The sequence below is a fragment of the Erinaceus europaeus genome, chromosome 11 (assembly GCF_950295315.1).
Source record: "Erinaceus europaeus chromosome 11, mEriEur2.1, whole genome shotgun sequence".
Classification (NCBI taxonomy): domain Eukaryota; kingdom Metazoa; phylum Chordata; class Mammalia; order Eulipotyphla; family Erinaceidae; genus Erinaceus; species Erinaceus europaeus.
The window spans coordinates 71,998,529-72,014,329 of record NC_080172.1 but is presented as its reverse complement, the minus strand read 5'-3'; the positions used below and the strand labels follow the sequence as shown (position 1 = coordinate 72,014,329).

Here is a 15,801-nt window from a genome sequence, read left to right as displayed (position 1 = left end):
CCTTTTAACCCCTTTTAGACCAAATCCTTATCCTCAACCTTTTCAATAAAGGGAGATTTGGTAGACTTTATGAACAATCATCTGACACTGCTGTTTATTTTCTGAATTCCTGGAAAACCATATAATCAACCTAAAAATTATGCTTATGACTCAGTTTTTGCTTCAAAATACACTGGGATGAACAGTGTTTATTCTATTTTTAAAATATGGTCTTGAAAGGGTTTAAAAGAGTGACTAGTGAAAAGAATCTGAAAAGATTCTGTTGTACTTACTCCTCGGCCTCGGCCTCTGCCTGTTGATGGTCCTCCAAAAGCATCATAGTTTCTGCTTCCAAACGTACTTTCAGGATAAGCAGGCGTTCCTCTCCCCCGAGAGCCTACAGGTGCAGGCTTCATATGGGGTGAAGAAAAACTGCTGTAGGAAGAGTAATTCTCTCTTCCTCTGTCCTCCATAAACCCAGGCCTCAATTTTGAACGGGAGTAAGGTGCTTCCCAGCTAGACCCGCCCTGGTTTCTACCTCCGAAAGAGTCAAGGCTATTCCGGTAGGAGCTCTCAAATCGACCACCATAACTACCTCCGAAGCGGCTTTGTTCGGGTTCATTAAAACCATAGCCAGATCTGTACAGATCTCGCCCACCCAGAGAAGACCTGGAGTCGTAAGACTCATAAGGTCCAAACCTGGAAAAGTTGCACAGTGAGGGAAAAAACAAAAGTAAGCTTACTAATGTTAGACAATTCAATAGACAAATCATCAGATGACATTAATCAACTAAAATTCATTCATATCATAATGGTTTGCACAGTTCTACTTTTGTTCACATTTGATTAGGGCTGGGCAGTTCAACAAGAGACCAGATAGAAAGCTACCTGAGTCCATTTTTAAGTATGAATTCAGTTAAGCAAAACTTAAGTTAAAAATCTGCTTTATAGTGGCTTTTGTATTAAAAGAAAAGATTTATGTACCATAATTTAAGCCCAGCCCTAGTCTTGGAAAACGTCATTTGCTAAAGTTTACAAACTATTCAAATATACTTTGAATTCATCCCTAATATTGGGAAACACAAGATATTTATAATATGTTGGCTTTCAATAAAGACACAAATTAAAGACTACACAGATGTAGGCTATTTTAGACACAGACGAGATCCTCTTATACCCCGACCTGTCCAATCACCTATACCACAATACTGCTTCATTGTGCCTGCAGTAGACAAAATTTGGAGAACTGTCTCTTGTTATAGACTACTGGGTTGTCAGAAAAGTCATGATGTATTTTCCTATGTTTTTCTATGCAGAAATGTGTCATGGCTTTTCGGACAATCCAATACGATGATATGCCAAACTTCAACTAAGATTACTAATCAAGCCTCATTTTACTTGTGGACTTGTAAATCTAACAAATCTAGAAGGATAAGCACATAAACTAGAACATAAAAGTAAAAGACCACCAACATATAACTTTTGCATATGAATTTTCTAGGCAGAAAGAATACATTTTTACTGTCTTCAATTATTGGAAAAAAATATATCCTAGCAGAAAGTTATAACATAAACTATTCTAAAAAAAAAAAAAAAAAAAAGCACACAGACTCCCCAAGGTTTTAATGGAGCCAACAGGAAAACCAAATGTTACTTCTCACAAATACCAAGATGAGTTACAGAAAGTTGCCTAATATCTTACAACATAGTTTTATAAAGTCCCACAATTAAACATAAGTTAAACATAACATCTACACAATTTATGCACATCACATTTACAGTGTAATAGGGTAATAACTAATATATTAGAACATTTAATGTGTTACATTATTTCAATTATTTACAGATCACTAAATAGATGCTATTTATTTCTGAATCCTAGTCACCATATAAACATTATTCCTCTTTCCAACTACATTGCTCAAAACATCTACCATATAAGTAAAATTGTAACTTCATTTTCTTAATAGTTTTCTATTATAAAATATAGTGACACTCTTGAAACAGAAATAGAGAACATGACATCATTCAGTCCCTCCTTAAGAAATCTGGACCCTTCAATTTCTGAGAAAGGATGATCTTTTCATATGTTTTCTCACTACTTTTACCTATATGTGGTAGGAATCTTTGTGCCTCAAAAAGTAGGATAACTCTGCCTAAAATGTGGTTAACACTGGTCTGTAGCAGTTCAACTTGGTTTAAGCTTTACACAGCATCAACAGTGAACTAGAAATACAATCTAAACTCTAATGTATTAAAATAAGCAGAGTATGGCGTTAGTATAATTCTCCTAGTCTAAACCAAAAATTTCTGGTTTAAGAGGTACTTGCCAATAAATATTCTAGACACAAAGAACATTTGCATTATTACAATATGCTCTTTTAATTTACTTTAACACTAATTAAAATAATATCTTAAATGTTTCATAGAAATTCAGTGTTACTAGACTGACTCAATCAAATTTACTCTAATCACAGAGTTTGATGGTTTACAGACATTAGGTAAGATATATTTTTTTTAACCACTAAGGAAAAGCTTCACAAATAACATTTTTGATAACATTTTCATATTATTTCTTCAGGATGATATTCTGGCAAATAAGTTATAAACACAAAACAACAAAAGTAAAAAAAAATTCATTGGTAAAAATTAAAATTTTTAGAAATGAGAAATTATCTGATGTTTTCAAAAAAATAATATCTGCTAGTGACCCTGAGGTAATTTTCAGATCCATTAAGTAGCACCTTTTAAACTTTTAAGGTGATTATTCAATACCAAATAGTATCATAACACGCCTAAGGAATACTTAAATTAAAATATACGGAATCTTACAGTTGTCTAATGATTTGGCCAAGTGATTAAGCAATTTACCTGCTACCCCCACCACCACCACTGTGATTGTCCATGCCATATGACTGGTTTAGGTAGGAATCCATGGATCTTTGACCCCCATAGGATCCATGGCCATAGTCACGATCCATCCCTATAAAGAGTTTAAAAAGAAAGAAATTAAAAGATGCTCACCTTTAATGGCATTCAAAAGAAGAATTTTTAGATAAATATCCTTGAATGTCAGACCTCCATAAGATCCAGGGCCATAATCACGATCCATCCCTAAAAGAGAGCCAGTTACAATAAGTCAGTAAAAATATACTATTCTCTTTATGATTTTTCTATGTAACAAAATATTTGTATCAATTATCTGAGATAGTAGCTAATTATTATATTTAAACCAAAATAACATTTGTTATTAGAAGAAAAAAACAGATAATATATTGAAAATCAGCCTTATTAATCAAACAAATGCTTCAAAAGTAAGTTCCTAGTCCAGGGAGAAAACTCACTGCCACATAGGTGACTGAATTCAAGCCCCAGCAAATGAGCAGTGCTACGGCAATAGAGAAACTTCTATGTTGTGTTGTTTCCTCCAAGGTTGTGTCTGCTGTCTGTCTATGTCTCTATCTGAATGAATAAATTAATGAAAAAGATGTCTGGTCTAGTGAAAGCACATAAATGCAAGGAATGACTTCCAAAAAATGGAAAAATATCAACCAAAAGAGTTCTGTATTAATTTTTTCCACTTAAACAATATTTATTTGACGAGGATACCATTGTAACATCCTACACTGAGGGAGGGGGAGGAAATGGGAAGGGAGTGGGGAAGGGAGGGGAGGAGAGTGGGGGCAGGGAAGAGGAGGTGGAGAGGAAAGGGAAAGGGCCTCCAATCATTTTCAAAAATAGCACCAAGACACATTATTTGCCTTTTTCACAGTGACATCTTGCTAAAGATAGAAAAAAAAAAAATCTAGTGCATAAGACTGCTTTTAAGAGTACAGAGCAAGGCAGTGGTACTAGGCAGTACTAGCAGTCATTGTATTCTTCTACACTACATACTAGTAAAATCAAAATGTCATCTTTAGATTGATAAATGGCTCACTTGGATAGTTTACTGCTTTGCCTTGTGCATGAAGATTATAGCCCAGCCTCCACACAAGAAGCTTTAGTATTGTGGTTTCTTTCCCCTTTCTCTGCCTTTCTTTGCAAATAAGTAAGTAAAGTAATTTTCACTTAAGAATGCCCTTGATGACACCCTGGGAGGCAGCACAATGAACAAATGTGTTAGATTCTTAAGTATGAGGTCCCAAATTTAATACCCAGCATTCTCGTGGTGCATCCCGTGAGTACCCATTCATTGGGGAAACTGACGATCCTTCCTAGCCGACTGAATCCACATGGATCCCAGTCACTTTCAAAGCCAGCAACAAGCAGCTCCTGACAGCTTTCAACCTGAGCTGTTGACTGGCTACGGAAGAAGGGCAAACGCTAGAAGAAGACACAGCCAGAGAAAATGCTCTTGTGTTCTCTTCCTCTTTTTTCCCTCCTCTCTCTCATAAATAAATAAAAAACATTATAAAAAACTATCCTTGAAGAATTAGTAATTTTATTAAATCATGGCCTGTGAATATATCTTCCCTATCATATTCTGTAGAGTAAAGCAAGATGTGAACAAAAATCAGTTTGCCGGAGTCAGTCTGTAGCACAGTGGGTTAAGCACACGTGGTGCAGAGTGCAAGGACTGGCTTAAGAATCTCAGTTCGAGCCCCTGGCTCCCCATCTGCAGGAGAGTTGCTTCACAAGTGGTGAAACCAGTCTATAAGTGTCTATCTTTCTCTCCCCCTCTGTCTTCCCCTCCTCTCTTCACTTCTCTCTGTCCTATCCAACAATGAAGACAAAAACAACAATAATTACAACAATAATAGAACAACAAGGGCAACAAAAGGGAATAAATAAATAAATATTTTTTTAAAAAAGCAGTGTGTCACACACTCAAAATACCATAGTTCTCTCCGGGAAAAAAATCAACTCTACAAGTGTTTGGTTCATGAACATAATTAGCCACTTTTTACAAAGAATGCGATTTTTTTTAATTATATTTATTTATTTATTTATTCCCTTTTGTTGCCCTTGTTGTTTTATTGTTGTAGTTAGTATTGTTGTTGTCGTCATTGTTGGATAGGACAGAGAGAAATGGATAAAGGAAGGAAAGACAGAGAGGGGGAGAGAGAGAAAGACACCTGCAGACCTGCTTCACCACCTGTGAAGCGTCTCCCCTGCAGGTGGGGGAGCCAGGGCTCAAACCGGGATCCTTATGCTGGTCCTTGCATCTTGTGCCACCTGCACTTAACTCGCTGCGCTACAGCCGGACTCCCATAGAATGCGATTTTTATAAAAAATTTAAAAAAAAAATAAAAATAAAAAAGCATAGCTTTAAAACTTTAACATTTGGCAGACATTTTCTCAAAAATGAAAAGTTAAACTGTCACTTCATGGGGGAGAAGCAAAAGTAGTTGGTTGCCAATGATAAAAGTCAAGCTTTCAAGTGAAAAACTGGGATTTTATAATATTTTTATCTACCAGGGCCAGGCAGTGGCGCACCTGGTTGAGCGCTCACATTACAGTGCAAAAAGGGCCCAGGATCAAGCCCCTGGACCCACCTGCAGGGGGGAAAGCTTCATGATTGGTGAAGCAGAGCTGTGTCTCTCCCTCCCCTCTCAATTTCTCTCTGGTTCTATGCAATAATAAATAAAATAAAATAAAAATATTTGTATCTACCAGCTTGAGCACAAGTTTCCCACTACTTAAGTGTTTTTTTGTTTGTCTGTTTGTTTTCCAGTAAAGCGTAGCCTTTTGTTGTTGTTGTTTATTACTGGGGCCTCACCTCTCCAGGCTGACTTCTTCAGATAGAGACAGAGATGAAGAAAAGAAAAAAAAAGACACCACATCACCCAAGCTTCCTTCAGTTTCCAACCTGTGTGGTGTGATTAAGCAAGCGTACTATCCAACTGAGCTACCTTATGGGCCTGGAAGTCATAATGAATATGATTTTAATTTTGTACAGAGAAACTCCTAAATATTTGGAAAATCTGAGTAACTAATAAACCATTATTTTCAAGTAATGCTTAATGTTATAGAATAATAGATGGTGTGGTCCGGGAGGTGGCACAGTGGATAAAGCACTGGATTCTCAACCATGAAGTCCTGATTCAATCCCCGGCAGCACATGTACCAAAGTGATGTCTGGTTCTTCCTCTCTCTGCCTATCTTTCTCATAAGTAAATAAATTCTTTAAAAAAAAAAAAAAAAAAGAATAATAGATGGTAAAAAAAAAATCTATTCAGACTTCAAGACATACCAGCGAATTTTAATGAGTTCAAAAAGTTTATCAAAGTACAAAGTAATAATATATCTTACATATTTTATTATACAAAGATACTCAAGACTAGGCATACATTTATATTTTTACCAGACCATCTTGATTCCAACATGACAAAATGTGTAATAGTCACATGTGGTCAGTAGCTAACGTATTTGACATGACAATACAAGACAAAATGTCAGTTCTTTATGTTTAGATTTAATATTGATACAGTACTTTTTTTGCTCACAGCTCTTAAACAGAAGACAATTTTGTGGTTAGACTTTTCAAAAACTTCAGTTTTCCTCCAGGCTCTCCTATTTAAAAGTAATCTTGGAGCGAGAGACCCAGGAGTTGGTACAGTGGATAAAGTGTTGGGCTCTCAAGCATGAAGTCCCAAGTTAAATTTACAGGGTGATAAGTGCCAGAGTGATGCTCTGGCTTTCTCTGTCCCCTTTCTCTCTATCCCCATTAAATACATAAATAGATTTTAAATAATTAATTTAGAAAGTAATCTTAAGAGTTAGGTTAAACAGGGTATACATAACCCTTATATTTTGTTGTTTCTGGTATCTTTTTTTTTTTTTTTTGAATTGGTAGAGGCTGCCTTTGAATAAAAAAATAAAGCCTTTGTTTTCTAGATTCTGTGTGGTTGTGCCTTCCCAACTTCTCTCCACCCCCTATGATAGGACTCACTATTCCAGACCAATTTTTTCAGATAGACAAGAGAAATCATAGTACTGAAGTTTCCCAGTGCAGTAGGGCTGAGGCTTGGAATCTGGGTGACACCCATGGCAAAGTAGGTACCCTCCAGGTAAGCTAGTTCATCAGCCCAATTTTGTTTTTCTTTCATTATGCCATCATAGATCACTAATATTCACTGAACACTTATTCTGTGCAAAACACTATATACAAAAATTAACAGAGCTATGTTTCTATAATGACTTTGGTTTACTGTTCATAGAAGTATGCAGCTAATTAAAAAAGAAAAATGAAAAATTTTATATTATGTATGATCAATATAAAGTCAGAGAGAGAGAGAGAATGAGACCACAGTGCTGAAGCCTCCATCAATGAGATGGGGACTGGGCTTGACACTGGGTCACCGACACAGCAAAGTATCACACTATCCAAATGAGCTAACTTGTCAATCCAAAAATCTATCCTATGTCTTGATCAGTCTATCACATAAATGGTAAAACTCAAATGTTAAAGTTCACTTGCAATTAAATCACCAAGAAAGGAGCTATAAAATGGTAGGAAAAGCATTGAAACAAAACTTCTTTCCAAGAAATGGAATCTGGATCTTCATTTAGTCACTGGAAAATACAATGCTAGTAATAAACTGTATTGTTGGCTTTACTTGATAATTATATATCATATATTTCCTTAAAAATGCATCACTCTTCCTCTGATAGTCTCAAGGTTTGTATCTGCATCTCCCTCATATAAAGGATATCAACTTAGTGAGTCCATTCCCAGTTGCCTAGTCACACATCTAACACAAGAAACTCTTTACCTTGTTTATTGTCTAAATCATGCCACTAGACTGAAACTCTATAAGGATAGGAATATTTGTTCACTTAGTTCATTGCTATATTGTAGCTCCTAGAACAGTATCTGATATGAAGCATAAATATTTGTTGAACAAATTCAAATTAGCTGCACATACAAACTATTGTATTTTATTGTCAACTGCAAACCATTAATCCAATAAAGAAATTTTAAAAAATTCAAATTAGCACCAGAGACAAAAATCAGTAGAAAGGGAGTAGGCCTTGTCATGTGTGAGACCCTAGCACCACATGGAAGGTAATATGGCACCAACAAAAGAAGCTTTGGTGCTGTAATATGTCTCCCTTCTCACTGTCTCTTTATCTGAATAAAAAAGTTGCTCAGATGCCACCTTCACAAAATAAACTGATTAATTAATAAAAGCAAGCTATAACTCTGAAATTAAGTTCTGCATTTATAAAATGTAGATAACACCAACCTCAAACTGTTCTCAAGCAGTAGCCTTTAGCCAGAGGTGCATTTCAAAATCATTCAGAAGATTTTTTTCTCATCATATAGAGACCATTTCCCTAAAATTCAGATTCTAAAGGACTAGAATATAACCTGAGGACATGTACTTTGCAAAAGTTCCTCTGGTGAGTCTAACAATCACTGCCAGATAAGAATCACTGTTAGAACTAAACAGAGAAATTAAGTCCTAATGTTAGTAACAGAAATTTCTAACGATAAGCTTCTGGCCCTGTATGACTTAGTCTTTCAAAAGCCTATATTTAGAGATTAAATCTCACTCTCTAGTAAATCCCTCTAGAGATTATTGCCTTTCATCATTCCAAAGCCCTCTTTCATGTAAAAAACAAAACAAAAAAACTGTCCAACCTACTCCAGTTTAAAATTCTGCATATATTTTCATAGTCATTCCTCTCAATTTTCATTCTCAATACTAGTCAGTCTACAAGTTTCACTTGTTTTCTCTAGAAACAGCTTAATATTTTTTAAATTATTACTGTGACCTCCCAAGGTCCCAGGTTCAATCCCTTGCACTTCCATAAACCAGAGCTGAGCAGTGGTTTTGTAAAAAGGCAAAATTAATAAATTAAAATAAATTTTAAAAAGGCACAAAGTCATTAAACAAGGTAGAAATGGCTTTCTACACTGGTAAATCTTTGTATGTATGAAAAGAAAAGTCGAAATGCATTCCCCTAAGAGAAAAATAAAAAGGGGGTGATACTCACCATTAAATCCCTGATAAACATTCCTGCAAGCAGAGTGTGTATAATCTATGAAGACACAGTTTACAAAAAAAAAAAAAAAGAATTAGTGCAGTACTGCAAAAATGTTAAATTATATACTTATCAACTCAAAACAAACACAATCTTAAATGTTATTAATTTAATTATCTGCAAAATGGAGTAATAATAATCACTAGCATTTCATATAGGGGGAAAAAACATGCATTTCCCTTCACTATCTACCCAAATGAAAGCTTTATAATCCAGAATATTGCTTTTTTAAAAAGTTTATAACCCCTGATACATAACCACCAATCCAGCACTGACTTATATGGAGTAATAAATAGGAAAGTAGAGATTAAATTATATACTCAAGTGATGCAAAAACAAAAAAGGGACATCTCAAAATTGGCTCTATGTGATATATATTTTATTTAAAATTATTAATTCTTGGAGTGTAGAGATAGTATAATGTTTATGTAAAAAAAGACTTTCATGCCCAAGGTTCCCAGGTTCAGTCCCCTGTTCCACCATATGCCAAAACTGAGATCATTTCTGTATCTCTCTCATTTAAAAAATAAATAAATAATAAAACAAAAATCTATATTTAAAAATACATAAATAACGGTTGGTAATTCATTTACCATTTTAGTTGCTTTCTAAAGACTCCATGGTCTTTTATGCGAGATACATATAGACATATGTACATGTGTGTACTTGAAGTGTCACTCCATATGGTATCAGCATAAATCATACTGGCAATTTTCTTGTCAAAACTAATTTACCAATTTTCATACACTTTAAGTTTACAAATAAATACTGAAAAAATGAATTTAGCACATTATTCATTTGGATACAAGAGAATCCAGCTACACTACACAGGACTGAACTCACATATACTGTTGGTCAAATCCCAGGCCCTGAAAATAGCAGTGGGGGGTTAGGAAAGGGCAAGAGAGGGTCTATTTTATCCCTGACATTGTTTAAAATTTTATCCATGACAGTCTAGAATTGTAGAGTCATGGTGATAATAAAAAGCAAATAGACTGTTTCATTATTGTTTTTCTACTTTATACAGAAAATGAATCCTTTTGGGGGGAGAGAGAGAAGTATGTAGGTTCATTGCTCCTTCTCCCTCCTTTTTAATTCACTCCAACTTTAGCCTCTTCAAATTTGAAATTACTTCAAATGTAGCTTAAAGGTATCTATTATATGGGAATGAGTCAAACGCCAAATGAAACAAACTTAAAAGTAGAACCTACTATTTCAAAGTAACATAAAAGTATCCACATAACCTATCAAGATCTGGAGCAACAGTACAGCTATGGACTTCAAAGTATGAGTTCCAGTCTGTATGGCATTTGCCATAGCAGATGCTCTCTCCCTCTCTCACCATGAAATAATTTTTTTTTAAGTACCCACAGAGGAATATTGCAAACCCTGTTCACTCTCTCACCATGAAATAAACCTTTTTTTTTTAAAGTATCCACAAAGTAATATTGCAAACCCCGTTCATGTACCTATACTGGACAGTTTCAATTCTATAGCATGAAAACAAATCAAAGACTAGCATGTGAGTGAGACAGGCTGACATGGTGGAATCACCCCCCACACTCTGAGAAAGATACATCTTGTGCTTGGAAGCTTACAGCTGCTTAATGAACTGGCTTCTTTTAGAAATGCCTGGTTACTCAGAATTAAAATTCGGTTCAATCATTCAAATCCTTCCTCTTATCTCCTTAATGCTGGCACTACTTACTTTTTATTTTGGCACCAATTCCTACAAAAGTTGGACAAGACCTGAAGACAAGGTGAAGAGCGAGCTAAATTTATTCGGTGAGCCTGCGAACACAGCTCCAAGAACTGGTGTGAGAGACGACAGCAAAGCATTGCTAAAATCCAGTTTAATGGCTCGATTGGTCTGAATTTGAAGAGCAAGGGTATGTGACAGCCAGATCCATTCATTCCGTCCCCCATACATGCGATCCAGCAAAATGCTCTGGTTCGCCTAAGTATTTCAAACTGGGGGTTACCTGGCCAGCTCGGTTTTGAAATAACCCGTTTGCAAACCAGAAATAACTTGCTCTCCACTCTGCATCGGTATCGATCACCGCCCTAGCCTGATCACTCACCAATGCCCTTTCAATTCACCCCAGACCAAGGAACATCCTAAACCCAGACACTGCCGTGAACTGGCTTCTGAACAGCCGTACCCGGCGATTAGCCCGGGGTGAAGGGTTCACCGAGCGGAAGCACCGGTGCAGTGAGCACGAGCCCGGCAGGAGAGGCCCCGCTCGCCCCTTGGCCCTCCACCGGGAAGTTGGCGGCGTCGGGCAGTTTCTCTGCACCGAGCCGCGGCGAGCCCCGGGCCGAGCGCGCAGGCCTGCAGCTCGCGTGCGTCCTCCCTCGCAGCGAGGCGGGCCCCGAACGCCCAGGTCCGCGAGCCGGCGCCGGGCGGGAGGGAGCGCGCGGGCCCGCAGAGCCACCATCTCTGGGCACCGGGCCCGCGGCGGACGGGCGGGCGGGCGGCCTCCGGGCCCGCAGAACAAAGCCCACACGGCCATCTTGAGATGGTAAACAGACCCCCGGCGCAGGCCACTGCGCCTCCCGCCTGCCGCAGCGACCAGCCAGACACGGCACTTACCGTCCTCGAAGTCCATAGTGAACGCACGGGACTGACGGCGTCGGCGGCGCGGAGCTGAGCAGTGACCGGCGGAGAGCGCCTGAGACCCGCGATTTCCACAGGATCTGTCCGCGCGACCCACAAGCAGCGCTACCGGCCCGGGAGCCGCAGGCCACAGGGAAGCTGAGGGGCGGGGCCGGCCGGCATTGCCTGCCTAGGCAGAGCGGCCTGCTATTGGCCGTCTGGAGTTGGTGGGCGGGCCCTCGGCTGGGGGCGGGAAGCAGGTCGACTGTCAAGCTCTGGGTGCTCTGACCCTCTCCGGGAAAAGCCTAGGGACCCGGGCAGTAAAAGGAGGCGCTCCACGATCGGGCTGGGGTTGCACGAAAGCAAGGTGAAGTGTTCTGCAAGTGCTGGCTGTGGCCCGCCATGTTTGATCCTGGCAAGAGCGAAAGGATCTGATTGGAATAGCTTCCTCCTGCCCAAACTCCACGTGCTAGACCTTTTGATTTTAATAGGTTGGTGATGACTGATCAGCAAATCTTCAATGTTTAATGGGGTTTCTGCTTTGGAGACAAAGATGTCCCGACCGGCTTTTAGAACTCTAAGTGAACAGAGAACCCATTGCTGAATAAGAAACAATTGTGAGAATGGACCAGTACGAGATAGTATCCAGTTCTGATTTTAAAAGCGAAAATAAAACTTTGTATAAGTTCACAGACAGAGAAGATTTGGATCGGAGTTTCCCAGAGCTTGAAGACATCGATATGCAAACACACACACAGCCTTGACATTGTTTAATTTATGCCACTTTGTAAATAGCATTGGAAATAGAAATCAAAGATACAGAACAATTTAGAAAAAGAAAACAGTTTGGTCATTTTGAACCTGGAGCAATTGAACTTCACGTGTAAAATGGTGCCAAAAATGAATTTGTCTCAGGGTAGAAAACCATGAATCAGAAATCATTTACTCTCCAACTGAGTTTCGGCACCAATTTCTAAAAAGACCACCTCTGCGATGAGGACTGGGGGGGAAAAAATGACCAAAACACTAGGAGCATTACAGTAATCTCAATTCTGGTTTGGGCATTGTTTCTTCCTCAGTACCACCCTCACTGATTTATCCAGTTCTCCACCCTTTTCTTGTTTTCTTTTTTTCATTCTTATATATGTTTTCACTTCACTGGAGCCAAGCATGTTGAAAACTGAACTCCTAATTCCCCTCCTCAAACCAGCTCAACCTCCTTTAGTCTTTCATCTCTGTTAGTGCTATCATGAGCAACCACTCACTAATTTCAGCCAGAAGTTTCAGATTAAATCAGTAAAAACCCAGTCCTCCCCAATCCATCCACCACCACCACCACCATCCATACTAGAGGTTTTCATCTGCTGGAATGTCTCAAATTTACTGTCTCTATCCCCATTTCCATGTCCCAAGTTGGACTTTCATTATCTCTCTCTGTATTGTAAACTATTGATATAGTTTCCTTTTTTTTTTTTTTTAAACCAAAGGACTGCTCAACAGTGGCTTATGATGGTGTAGGAGGTAGGAGATTGAACCTGGGACTTGGACTTCATAGCCTCCAGCAAAAATGTCAATTTGAATAATCACTATGCTATTTCTTGGTGTTACAGTGACCTAAACAAAAATGTGAAAATGATCATCATGCTTCTCTATCATGGATTAGATCAAGGGAAAACTCCTTAGCCTGAAGCAACAGCAATATTTGGTCCCTACCTGACCATTTTTCTATATTTTCCCCCTCCTCTCTCCTATAGTTTCCCTTTTGATCAGCAACTTAAATTGCTTGCAGTTTCCAGAATACCCCTAGAATTTATTACACACTGAACTTGTATTTATACTGTTGTTTTGATTGCTGGAGAGAACTATTTGGTTAAACTTACTCACCCTCATGTTGTAAATGATGAACAATTAAAATTACTTGTCAAGGTAAAAAATAAGGAGTTGAAGCAAGGCATTTATTCTTTTGAAAAAGGGCGTGCCGCCAACAGTGGCTGTCAGGCAGCAGTGTGCCCCCTCAGCCTTTTCCCATCTTTTATACCTGACACAGAACTGTCTCTTCCACCCCTGGGCTGGGCTTCAGAGCTCACAGTCTCCCCATTCCCTAAATAAGGAAAGGAGGAAGAGAGTCTGAGGGTCTCTGCTGAAGGATTAGCAAGTACTGCAAGGAGCTGACCTAAAGAATACAAAACTACTGGCCACAGGTGGTCATAAATAACAATTTATAAAAAGAATTTTCATACTAAACAGTTGTTCTAGTTGTGTTCTTTTGAAGAGAAGACCTAGCCATCTCTCATACTCATAACACAACTCAAGATTTATTTCCTCTAAGAAATGTTCCTGGACCTCATATATACTGCCTAGGTCAGTACTACCCAAAAAATTGAAGTGTGTATAATTCATCTAGGCATCTCATTAAAACTTGGATTTGTTTTCACTCCGTTTGGGTTAGAGACAGTTTCCCTGAGAAGCCAGTGAGAACAGCAAGACCTTAATGTAAAGGAAAAGCCCCTCCTCAAAATTCCCTGAACTAAAATGTCCCCCCACTTGGGAAAGGGGGATGAGTGTCCAGTGCCCTGCCCACACTACGAATTCAAAGCAACCGGCAGCCAGTTTTCCGGTTTTTTTTTCTAGCTTTTACTAGATAGGACAGAGAAAAATTGAAAGAGGAAGAGGATGGGGAGACAGAGATGGAGAGAAAGATAGATACCTGAAGACTTCACCTCCACTCACGACACATACTCTTTACAGGTGGGAGTGGGGCTCAAGCCTGAGTCCTTGTGCATAGCAATAGGTGTGTTTAACCAGGTATGCCACTGCCTTTCCATTGAAATCTGTTTGGCTTATCAGAATCAAGTTGGTTCTGTATCCTCAGTGCTAAGCAAATACATTTACCAAGTATATCAGAACTTTCCTTGACATTTTAAACTTATTTTCTTTGTTACCACTCTATTCGCCCCCATCTGCCAATTTATCTGACCAAAAAGAAAAGATTCTGTAGCCTGAGGTCTTCAGGTCTTGACAAGACTATAAGGAAATAAAACTAGAGTCACTGTGTGTTGGGGGGGGGAGGGTGAGTAGATAGCTATGTGGGCAAGTGCATTCTCTGTCTTGCACACACATGCACATTTCTTCCCTCTCTAAAGATAAAACTAACAGACATGAAAACTTTTTAAAATTTATTTATAAAAAAAATTGACAAAACTATAGGATAAGAGGGGGTACAATTACACACACACACACACACACACACACACACACACACACACAATTCCCTGCACCAGAGTTCTGTTTCCCATTCCTACCCTTGAAAGATTTCCTATTCTTTATCTCTCTGGGAGCATAGACCCATGATCATTATGGGGTGCAGAAGATGGAAGATCTGGCTTCTGTAATTGCTTCTCCACTGAACATGGGCATTGGCAGAGCGATCCATACTCCCAGCCTATTTCTATCTTTCCCTAGTGGGGCAGGGCTCTGGAGAGATGGGGTTCCAGGGTACACTGGTGAGGTTGTCTGCCCAGGGAAGTCAGGTTAGCATTGTGGTAGCATCTGCACCTTGGTGTCTGGAAAAAACGTTAAGATATAAAGCAGAGGGAGTCAGATGGTAGCGCAGCAGGTTAAGCACACACATGGCGTGAAACACAAGGACTGGCTTAAGGATCTTGGTTTGAGCCCCTGGCTCCCCACCTGCAGGGGAGTCAGTTCAAAGGCAGTGAAGCAGGTCTGCAGGTATTTATCTTTCTCTCCCCCTCTCTGTCTTCCCCATCTCTCTCCATTTCTCTCTCTCCTGACAACAACAACATCAATAACAACAACAATAATAACTACAACAACAATAAAACAACAAGGGCAACAAAAAGGGAAAATAAAGTAATATTTTTTAAAATTTTTAAAAAAAAGATATAAAGGGGAGTCGGGCTGTAGCACAGCGGGTTAAGCGCAGGTGGCGCAAAGCACAAGGACTGGCATAAGGATTCCAGTTCGAACCCCGGCTCCCCACCTGCAGGGGAGTCGCTTCACAGGCGGTGAAGCAGGTCTGCAGGTGTCTATCTTTCTCTCCTCCTCTCTGTCTTCCCCTCCTCTCTCCATTTCTCTCTGTCCTATCCAACAACAACAACAATAATAACTACAACAATAATACAACAAGAGCAACAAAAGGGAATAAATAAATAAAATAAATATTTAAAAAAAAAGACATAAAGCAGAACAAATTGTTCAATAACCAGGAACCTAAA

General features: G+C 38.9%; 1 protein-coding gene across 6 annotated transcripts in view; it reads right to left on the bottom strand.

The window, feature by feature from the left end:
* Positions 1 to 11,742, bottom strand: part of ZNF326 (zinc finger protein 326) — a 50,190-nt gene extending 38,448 nt beyond the window's left edge. The window contains exons 1-5 of one of the 6 annotated variants that reach the window (XM_007524662.3): positions 11,564 to 11,742; positions 8,923 to 8,967; positions 3,058 to 3,093; positions 2,851 to 2,962; positions 273 to 678 (exon numbers count right to left, since the gene is read on the bottom strand). In XM_007524662.3, the coding sequence (XP_007524724.1) occupies positions 273 to 678; positions 2,851 to 2,962; positions 3,058 to 3,093; positions 8,923 to 8,967; positions 11,564 to 11,579 (615 nt within the window). In that variant the 5' untranslated portion in view covers positions 11,580 to 11,742. Of the gene's footprint in view, positions 1 to 272; positions 679 to 2,850; positions 2,963 to 3,003; positions 3,094 to 8,922; positions 8,969 to 11,563 lie in introns of those variants that run through there. The other 5 variants (XM_060202027.1, XM_060202030.1, XM_060202029.1 and 2 more) reach the window with 5 other exon arrangements.
* Positions 11,743 to 15,801: the final 4,059 nt, after the last annotated feature.